Source organism: Hypanus sabinus, chromosome 7 (genome assembly GCF_030144855.1).
Source record: "Hypanus sabinus isolate sHypSab1 chromosome 7, sHypSab1.hap1, whole genome shotgun sequence".
Lineage (NCBI taxonomy): Eukaryota > Metazoa > Chordata > Chondrichthyes > Myliobatiformes > Dasyatidae > Hypanus > Hypanus sabinus.
In genome coordinates this window covers 63,960,319-63,971,618 of record NC_082712.1, presented here as the reverse complement: position 1 = coordinate 63,971,618, position 11,300 = coordinate 63,960,319, and the positions used below count along the sequence as shown (strand labels likewise).

At 40.2% G+C, this 11,300-nt stretch overlaps 1 protein-coding gene across 1 annotated transcript in view; it reads right to left on the bottom strand.

Moving 5' to 3' along the window:
• hsdl2 (hydroxysteroid dehydrogenase like 2) overlaps positions 1 to 11,300 on the bottom strand; it is a 154,597-nt gene that overhangs the window by 103,864 nt on the left and 39,433 nt on the right. The window contains exon 4 of the mRNA XM_059974840.1: positions 1,566 to 1,680. Within this exon, the coding sequence (XP_059830823.1) occupies positions 1,566 to 1,680 (115 nt within the window). The remainder of the gene's footprint in view (positions 1 to 1,565; positions 1,681 to 11,300) is intronic.

The following is an 11,300-nucleotide window of genomic DNA, read 5'->3' as shown; positions in this document are numbered from 1 at the left end:
TGTTTCTACCACCTATCAATTTCTTACACTGTTTCTACTCTCCCCCTCCCTCGCCTGCCTATTACCCCCTAATCTAGCTCTGCTTATCACCTGCAAGCTCTTCCTCAGCCCCTACCCAACCATTTTATACAAGCTGTCTCGTTTTCTTTCCAGTTGTAATGAAGAGTCTCCTGAAATGTTAACTATCCATTTCCTTCCATATGTACTGTCTGCTGCAGCTTCTTTGTACAAAAATGAAAGAGGTTGTTTCTTTCTCCGGGTAAGAAAAGAAGGTTTTGCTTCTGTGTACCAGCTAGTGAGGAGAAAACTTGAGGGGAAAACACAAGCATTCTGTTTGCAGTAAATCATGAAAAGAATGAAATAGATTCAGATATGTCTGTTTTGAAAGTTAAAAAAAAATCAGAATATCAATTGTGCAATTCTCAAAAAGGAATTATCAGCTTTCATGTTAATGCAAGACATACGGGATGCGATGCTGGACCACCTCAACAGAGACACTGTAAAAACAAAGCAGTGTTGCGAAATCTATGTAAATTATTGATTCAGCAGCAATTAAAATGCCATGTCTCCTTTAGAATGCACTGCTTCCTCCATACATTTGATAGATGAGCCACTACAAAATGTAAACAACATCCACACAGAGACATCACAGCTGACAAACAAAGCTCTGTCACACTATTTATGAATAGAACCAACATGTTGAAGCCTAATACGAAAGAAACTGTACTGCTCTGCTCATCGGGGTAAGTAAAGATAGAATATGTTTAATTCAACAGGGAGCACAGTTTTAAAGAAGTGTAACTACAACCAGACTGATCTGAAACGTAATTGAGTTTAGATGCAAACTGAGCAAATTAAAAAAGAAAATATAAATATCAATATTCTATCTTATGCAGCAGCACAAAAGGATTGGCATATGACTAAGAGGTGTCTATCCACTCAAGGTCATCAAAAGAGTGTGGTGGGGGGGGAGAAATATTATCATTTTCCCTTCTTACAAAGAAAGACGTAACTTATAATGAACTTATTTTAATGTTGCTTCAGATTAAAAATCTACTAAAACTGACCGTGATATTTAATACATCCATTTCTCCATCAATTCAAGGTCTTAACCCTCCCTCTAACATCGTGCAGCTCTACAAACTTCCAAAGACTTCCACATTCTTCAAAAATAGGAATTATGTACCACCCGATTTTCACCATAGTATCATTGGTAACACGCCTCCTAATGTCAACACCCACAGCTTGGAATTCCTTCTCTGACCTAATCAATCACTTCTTCCTTCAAACTGATTCATACAATTCATACTTTTTTTCAGCTTTTATTTGTCTGAACAAATATATCATAGTATCTTATTGTCAAATTTTGCTCAAATGAAGTGACTTGTCGCCTTCATTACAGTAAAAGTGCCATCTATAAAGCAGCTCATTGAAAACTTAACCATAACAGACACACCTGCAATATTTTCTTAAAAGAACTAATAACATGTTTGACTTTCTAAAAGAATATCCTGGTGCCCAGTGCAAGCACTTAATGATCAGAGTGTAAACTATGCAGTACATACGTTAGGTAGGCACCCCTGCTGTTGATATTCATCATGAGGTCCACTTTCTTCATTGGTGTCTCGAGTGTACCAGTCAGATTTATGGCACTGGCATTATTTATCAAAATATCTATGCCTGTGGAGAAAAAGGTCAGTTAATAATCTTTTATGTAATAGCTCCAGCCTTTTCAATCCAAACATTTTGCCCACCACCTCAGGGAAGCAGACTTGGAATATACCTGAAAGTTCTTGTTTAAGTCATTGCTTTACATTGTCACTGATCCCCTGACAGAAGTCCAGTCCATGAGAGCATGACGTGATCCTTAACTCAGTGCCAGGAATGCAAAAAAATCAACTGAACTGCGGAACTGCTTTAGAGGACATAAAAGAGCACATGAGGTCTCTCAAAGAAGTGTATACTCTTAGTATTTTGCTCAGCATTTGCCATTAACACAATCAGAAAATTTAATTAATTGTACTCTGATTGAATAGAGGTGACCCCACATTAAGGAGAGGATATCAGGGGAAAAACATGGGATTTGAGGATCAGGGTTTATGGGAGAAAGGTGCATAGGAGGAGTTCAGACAGATAAATGGTTAAAGTGGCGTGACTTAGTAGTAGTGGGGTAAAGGCCACAAAATCAATTTAAGGGGCTGGCCGTGGCCATTGCACCTCCCCACAATGTAGCATGTCAGAGACAATGCCTCATTGATGAATAAAGTGGCAGTGTTGCATTTCGATTCATCTTTACCATACTCTCTCTTAGGACTGGCGAGAGCATGGTAAAGGAAGGACTGAAGACCCAATCAACGTGGTGACATCACATCCAAATCTTATTGAGTTCATTTTACTAAGTGACCAGAAATAAAAATTGATAAAGTTTGTCATTTATTTTAAATTTTACTTATTTGTCTCCACATAAATTCCATTTCTCTAATTTCTGGAGTGATTTGTGAATTCTGCAAGGGTAAATTTGGGACATTCCTTAGGATATGGTAGTCGTGGAATTAACTTATGTTTGCTCATTTATCAACTTGGTTGGCCTCAGGAATGATGCCAGCAAAATCAGATCACTTGTCATCAGCTTCAAAAATGAACAAAGGGATAAAGAAAGGCCTGTGATGGTGCAGCACCATTCATAACCTCAGGACATCCCAAAGTAACTTACAACCAATGAAGTAATTTTTGAAGTGGGTTCACTGACAGTGAGCGAAAATGACACAGCAAACTCCCTCAAAACTTAGGGAGGAATAGTGCCACAAGTTCTTACAAATCTATTTCAGATGATAGAACCAGGCCTGGATTTACTGTAAGACACAAGACAAAGGTACAGAACTAGACTGAGTGACTTGAAAGATGACACCTTCTGCAGTACAAGGAGCACCAATGTAGATTCTGGGTTCAGCTATCTAGAGTGGGATTTAAACCCACAATCTGAATGAAAGTCATTAAGGCATGCCTCACAGTGAGGCATATTTGTCATAAATGTCCCAGAAGGAATTCATGACAATAAAATTGAGGCAAATAACACCTGGTACCTTTGGAGGGCTAACAAGTAAATCACCTAAAGTTCCAAGTCATGTGAGAAGATGTAGAGTATTTTGCTGTCACTTGCCCACCAAAATCACTGATTGACCAGATCCAATGATGCAATCTCAGTCTTTGTTATGAGTAAATTGTTTTCATTTTTGCCATCCCAACAACATTGCTAGACAATGTTAGTAAACCAAAAAGGAAATTGAATGCAAATTGAGATTAGAAGGAAGCCAGTTTTGTCTGGCACTGACAAGCCTCACTCAAGTGGAGATAAAACTGCTGATAATCAGAAACTGAGATGTAAAAGGGACAAAATAGATAGTCATAAAATGTGCAGAGAGTACATAGGTGATGAATGAATGAATCAGCATCAGGCATATGTCATGAAATTTGTTGCTTGCGGTAGCAGTACATTGAAATAAATAATAATAATGAAGCGAAATATTATAATATACGCATACATACACACACAATACTGTGCAAAAGTCTTCGGCGCATATACCTATATAGCACTGATACCTAAGACTGATGCACAGTACTGTATTTGTTAATGTGGAGCAGAGAGCGAGTTTGTAAGTCTGGCCGGAGCAAAGAATGTTAGGAATGGTGAGGGTGGAGTAACTTGGGAGGGGTGTGAGCCAGCTGGCAGAGTGGCGCCCCAAGACACCAGGCAAGGTCACTTAATTCCAAACAACTGGTTTATTGATCATTACAAAGTGCCACTCTGATGCTCCTCATTCCCTCCCCTCTCTCTTCTCCCTTTTCCCAACCATGATTTCCCTCTCCTTTCCCACCTCCACTCTCAGTCCACAATTGAGACCCATATCAGAATCAGGTTTATTATCACTGGCATGTGTCATAAAATTTGTTTAATTTTGAAGCAGCAATACAGTGCAATGCATAAAATCACTACAGTCCCAACCTTGCAAAAGTCATAGGCACCCTAGACTTGAAAAACTATATAGTCCCCAACCCATTGTTCATATAAATGTGTTTTACAACCAGGGATTTTGAGCAATTTAACTGAGAATTTTTATTTGTGAATCACATGCTTCCTTTTCACAGTAGAGCCCATAAAACAGGGGAAAATCGTAAAGGATGAAAAACGAAAAATCCAAAAAACGAAATGACAGCGGTTCAGAAGTATTCACCCCCCTTTGCTTTGTACTTAGCTGAACCACCACTCGCAGCAATTACAGCCAGTAATCTTTTTGGAGAAGCCTCTATTAAGCTTTGCACAACGTGTTGGAGTAAGATTTCCCATTTCTCCTTGCAAAATTGCTCAAGCTCTACCAGGTTAGTCGGGGAGCAATGAACAGTGTTCAGGGGTTCACTGTCCATTCAGAAATCTGATGGCAGAGGGGTCTCTGAAACATTCACCAAGTCTCTTCTGTCTCCTATACCTCACTTTCATGGTAGTAATGAAAGGAGGGCATGACATGGATGATGGGGTCCTTTTTAAGGCATCTCCTTTTGAAGATGTTGATGCTGGAGAGGGTAGTACCCGTGATGGAGCAGGCTGAGTTTCCAACTTTCTTTTTCTGATCCTGTGCAGTTCCAGCTGGTGTTGCAAACAGTTAGAACACTGTCCAAAGTATGTCTGTAGAAATTTGCAAGTCTTTAATGAAAGTCCTATTGAAATATAGCAGCTGTTGTTCCTTCTTTGTAATTGCATCAATAAGTTGGCTGCAGGATAGATCATCAGACATATTAACACCCAGGAACTTGAAACTGCTTACCCTTTCCACTTCTGTCCCTCGATGAGGGCTGGTGTGTGTATCTTTGACTTCCCTTTCCTTACAATCAATTTGTTGATGTTACTGACTTTGACTGCAAGGCTGTTATGACACCATTCAACCAGCTGATCTATGTCATTCCTATACACCTCCTCACTACTATCTGAAATTCTGCCAATGACAGTTGTGTCATTGGCAAACTTATACATGGCATTTCAGCTGTGCCTAACCACACAGTTAAGGGTGTAGAGAGAGTAGAGTAGTAAGGAAGGCAAGGATCTAGTTGTAGAGGGAGGTGCAGAGGCCCCAGGCTTTGGAATACGATAAAGGTCAAGAGATGAACATCCCAGATTGTGCCTTTATTCAGTCAGTAGTTTCAAAAAGACTTCTCACTAATAGCATCACACAGATGTACACCTTATTGTCTTCCAAGCCTGCATACTGAAAAAACAATAGTACAAAACACGTTGGAAGATCAGTGTCAGCCCGCTGAACCATCCACTCCACCAGCTGTCAAGCTCTGGACTCCAGAGGCAATGTATTCATGCGAAGTTTTATGACAAAGGTGTTTGGTGTGAGGGTAAGGTAATGAAAGTTATCTACATGGACTTTAGTAAGGCATTTGATAATGTCCCTCATGGTAGGCTGATGCAGAAGATAAAGACCAATTGCAAGTTTGGGTTTGGAATGGACTTGCCCATGGAAGACAGAGTAGGAGAGGAAGGTTGTTATTGTGGCTGGAGGTCTGTGACCAGTACAGTGATGTTTTGCAAAGATTGATGCTAGGACCTCTGGTGTTTGTGATATACGTTAATGATTCAGACGAAAATGGAGATGAGTTGATTAGCATGTATGCAGGTTTCACACAAGTTGGTGGATTGTGGACAGTGTGAAGGACTATCAAAGAATACAGTGGGATACAGATCAGTTACAGATATGTGCAGAGAAGTGGCAGATGGAATTTAATCGAGTAAGGTCAAATGAAAGAAGACTGTATGCAGTTAATTGTACACCCTTTAATAGCACCGATGAACAGCGGGATCTTGGAATCCAGGTCTGTAGTTCAATGAACATGGTTAAGTAAGTGGATATGATAGCAAAGATGTGGCATGTTTGCCATCATTGGAAGGGAAGATAAATAAGGAAGTCATACTGCAGCTGTAAAAAATTTCAGTCAGACTACACTTGTATTGCATGCAGTTCTGGTTGAACTATTAGCGAAAAAATGTGTTGTCTATGCAAATGGTACAGAAAAGGTTTACCAGGATGCTGTCTGGATTAGAAGGTATCAGCTATAAGCAAAGGTTGGACAAACGTAGGTTGTTCTCTTTCGAGCTCAGAGGCTAAGGCAGCTATAAATGAGGTATTTAAGGTTACAAGAGACATTGATAGGGTAGACAGTCAATATCGTTTCTACAGGGTAGAAATACAGACACCAGAGATTATACCTTTAGAGGGGTGAAATTTGAAGACAACATGAGAGGCAAGTTCTGTTTTCTTTTACACAGACCGTGGTGGGTGCCTAAAGTAGGTTGGCAAAGGTGAAGTGGAATCAGACATTTTGGTGGAGTTTCTAAGGCTTTTAATACGGAGTGAATGGAGGGACCAGGATGATACATGTGGAGGTTTAACATACGTTGGCATCAAGAACAACACAGTATCACTGGCCAAATGGTTTATCCAGTATAGTACTATTCCATGTTCTCTGTGGGTTGAGGAGTTTACCTTACTTCACATCCATCTCCTCAGCTTGAAACCACCTTGTCTCAATTAAATCTACAATCTGGATGGAAATGCTAATTGGTTGAAGTTGCTTTCAAATGAATAGTACTAAATAATATCAGTTAAACCTGTTTTAGAATACAGGCAGTCCCTGAGTTACAGACAACTCGTACTTACGAACTAAAGAAGGACCGCCGTCCACCATTTTAAGTTGTTGCCGTTGACACTGAGTTGTGTAACTTTGTAGTTGGCTTAAATTTTTCTTAGTTAGACTCACCCTGACACTGCCACCCCCCCCCCCCCACCCCAGTTTCCGGTCAGACGGTGGCACAGTGAGATCAGTGCTGAACTCAAGAACAGAGGTTCGATCCAGTGACAGTCCACTCCCGTGCTGGGTTGATGTCGATCCAGTGACTCCCGTACTATCCATGCCAGGTTGATGTCGAGCTCGCAACTCGACCTCATAAAAAAAACACTGCCACCTCCAGTTTAAATTCCCACATGGAATATTGTGGAGGATCAAATACCCAAACTCAGCACAGCCCCCACATGTCCCATTTAGCCTGTCTCAGTGAGGTAGTTCTTAAGTTCTTAACCAGCGGACCCTGGGACCCGCCGCCCGCAGTGTTTCTGGTCCGTTGACGGGAAGTGATTGCGATTGAAAATAAAGTGGAAATAATAAAGTGTTTGGAAAGAGGTGAAACGCCACTGGTTATTGGAAAAGCGTTAGACTACAATCGGTCAACAATCGGAACAATTTTAAAGGATAACAGATAAAGTGAGAATAATGGAGCATGTGAAACGCCCTGCCCCGATGAAAGCTACAATTATTACTAAGCAACACAGTGGTTTAATTATTGGAATACATATGTTTCTTAAGTGTTTTATATACATAGAAAGGTAAAATATATACTATATACTACGACAAACTTTTGACAAACTGACACTAAATACCAGATGTACTTGTTCCAACTTAAGTACAAATCCGACTTAAAGACGGACTCAGGAACTCGTACGTAACCCGGGGACTGCCTGTAATTGTTTTAAGTATTTTTGCTAATTACTTACTTCTATTTTCTATAAAAGACCTGTGCTAAACAACTAGCTAGTGTGTTTACTGACATCTTTAACCGCTCGCTTCAGCAATCTGAGGTACTCACCTCCATCAAGCTGACCTAAATCATCCAGTGACCAAGAAGATCTTGGTAACCTGCCTCACCGACCATCATCCAGTAGCGCTTACATCCACTGTGATGAACTGCTGAGAGGCTGGTCATGAAACATATCAACTCCTACCTGAAGAGTGGCTCTACTTCATCATAACAGTTCAAAGGCAGATACCATTTCAATGATTTTTCACTCAACCCTGGAACATCTGGGCAATGAAGATGCAATCATCAGGATGCTCTTCATTGACTACAGTTCAGCATTCAATACTATCATTCCATCAAACCTAATCAGTAAGCTCCAACACCTATGCCTCAATACTTCCTTGTGTAATTGGATGTTCGATTTCTTCACTTGTAGATCCCAGTCATTCTGGATTGGCAATAACATCTCCTCCACAATCATCAACAGCACAGGTGCACCACAAGGTTGTGTGCTTAGTCCCCTTCTCTATTCACTTGATACTTATGACTGCAAAGCTAAGTACAGCTCCAATGCGATATTCAACTTTGCTGACAACACCATTGTTATTGGCCAGATCAAAAGGTAGTAAGGAATCAGCATGTACGACAGAGAAAATCTGGGTGAGTGGTAATATAACAACAACCTTTCAATCAATGCCAGCAAAAGCAAAGAGCTGACTATAGTATGATGAAACTAGACGTCCACGAGTCAGTTCACATCAGCGAAAAGGAAGTGGAAAAGGCCAGTAACTTTAATTCCTTGGTGTTATCATTTCAGAGGATCTACTCTGAGACCAGCATGTAACTGCCTCTACAAAGAAGGCATGGCAGTGCCTCTACTTTCTTAGAGATCTGTGCAGATTTGGCGTGTCATCTAAAACTTTGACAAACTTCTATAGATTGAATTAAATTGAATTGAATTGACTTTATTACTTACATCCTTCATATACGTGAAGAGTAAAAATCTTTATGTTATGTCTCCAACTAAATGTGCAATGTGCAATTTATAGTCATTTGCAATAACTAATATGTACAACAGGACAGTTAATACAACATAGAAATACAATTGTATCAGCGTGAATTAAATCAGTCTGATGACCTGGTGGAAGAAGCTGTCCAAGAGCCTGTTGGTCCTGGCTTTTATGCTGTGGTACCGTTTCCTGGATGGTAACTGCTGGAACGGTTTTGTGGTTGGGGTGACTTGGTTCTCCAATGATCCTTTGGGCCCTTTTTACACACCCGTTTTTGTAAATGTCCTGTGAATAGGGGGAAGTTCACATCTACAGATGAGCTGTGCTGTCTGCACCACTCTCTGCAGAATCCTGCAATTGAAGGAAGTACAGTTCCTATACCAAACAGTGATGCAGCCAGTCAGGGTGCTCTGAATTGTGCCCCAGTAGAAGTAGAAAGTCCTCAGGATTTGGGAGCCCATACCAAATTTCTTCAACTGTCTGAGGTGAAAGAAGTGCTGTTGTGCTTTTCTCACCACACAGCCGGTATGTACAAACCACGTGAGATCCTCGGTGATGTGTGTGCCAAGGAACTTAAAGCTGTTCACCCTCTCAACTACAGATCCATTGTTGTCAAAAGATGTTTAGCCTGTGTCCATTCTTCCGGTGGTCCACAACCAGCTCCCGTTTTTGCGACATTCAGGGGGAGGTTGTTTTCTTGACACCACTGTGTCAGGGTGATGACTTCTTCTCTGTAGGCTGCATCATTATTACTTGAGATTAGGCTAATCAATGCAGTATCGTCAGCAAATTTTATTAGCAGATTGGAGCTGTGGGTGGCGACACAGTCTTGAGTATACAGAGGGTAAAGGAGGGGGCTTAGGACACAGCACAATGGAGGGTATCCTGACTGGTTGCATCATGGCCTGCTATAGAAACACCAATGATAATGAATGGAAAAGCCTAAAAAAAAGCAGTAGATACAATTCAGTCCATCATAGTAAAAGCACCCCCCCGCCCCCCCGTAATTGAGCATATCTGCAAGGAGCATCGGCAGAAAAAAACAGCATCCATCATCAAGGACCCGTCCCATCCAGGCTGTGCTGTCTCCCCACTGCTGCCATTGGGAAGGAGATACAGGAGCATGAGGTCCCACACCATCAGGTTTGGGAACAGTTACCACCACATTCCTATACCAGCATTATAACTTCACTCTGCTCAGATTCCATGATCTATGGATTTACTTTCAAGAGATCTACAACTCATGTTCTCAATATTGTTTATCGATCTGTGTGTTTATTTACTTATCTATCGATCAAGCTTTTTTTCTATTTGCACAGTTTGTCTTCTTTTGCACATTGGTGTTTGTCCATCTAAGCATAGCTTTTCATTGATTCTATTGTGTTTCCTGGTATCTGCTGTGAATGACTGCAAGAAAATGAATCTCAGGATAGTATATGGTGACATTACATACTTCGATAATAAATTTACTTTGAACTTTCTATTTGAATTATTCTTAAATGTCACAGACATTTAAAAATAATTTAAAAGACTTTGACAACATATGCCTTCGAGGGTGAGGCTTCAGAATCTGCCACCAATGCCAAGCTGTCAGTTGCAGATCACTCCATTTTGCAGCACTAATTCAATTGAACCTACAAAACTGTGAAAGTGTCCAGGAATTGCATGGATGGGAAGCATGGGTAGCAGGCTAGTTCAAACACAAACCAGCCTCTAGTGCTCTTCTGTTAATGCCAACATGTGAAACTTCTACAAAATAGATTTTTTTGAAATGTTAATAAACACTGTATATATTCCATGTGTGGATAGTGGCTTCTAGGCTGTAAATCATGGTAAGATTAACCTTGGTTGCTATGTGTTTCTGTATTTGATTTACCCCTTATGCACGGTGCAATTTAACAGTTCAAACATAATAAATTGTTAGGATCCCTTCCTCCAACTTCCATAGAGCACTTTGGAACAATTCACTGCATTAAAAGCACTGCATAAAAAAATCTGTTTCTTTTTAAATAAATTAGAAGTAAAAGAAGGTGAAGGCAAAATGTGCATAAAACAAATAAATATTTCATACTTGTACTGAAAAACTGATGGCATAAGGTGAGCTTAAGTACATTTTTTGGTGGAAGGCTTTCACAGATCCTTACATGGTAATGTGTAAACTAAAATAAAGACAACATATTGAAAGGCCTGTATCCCATTCCAATCAACTCCATGTTGAAGCACCAATCATCCAGGTCTCCAATTTTCCATAGTGTTTGGTCTCCTAACAAAATGGGTGAACTAAATCCAAATATTCAGAATGTAAACATAAACTGGCCAAGAACATAACTTTACACAAAAAGGCTATACAGCAAAATGGTCCATGTTCACCCTTATATTTCCATATGGAAAAAAATATACACAAACATTGCCCATTTCTATGCAGCCCTAGCGTAGAGTCCTAATCATTGATGAACAGGCTCCACAACTGCCAAAGGGTCCATAATTGATATTAAAAATGTAACTAACCTACTAAATGGCCAAGGGAACATAAGGGATCATGCTTCATAATTTCAGGTTAGGGGTTTAGGGACAGGAATGCAATGGAATTACAGGATAGTCTTAAAGAGTCCACTTTACATTCGAAGGACAGTGATGTGGACGAGTGACATCCATGGACC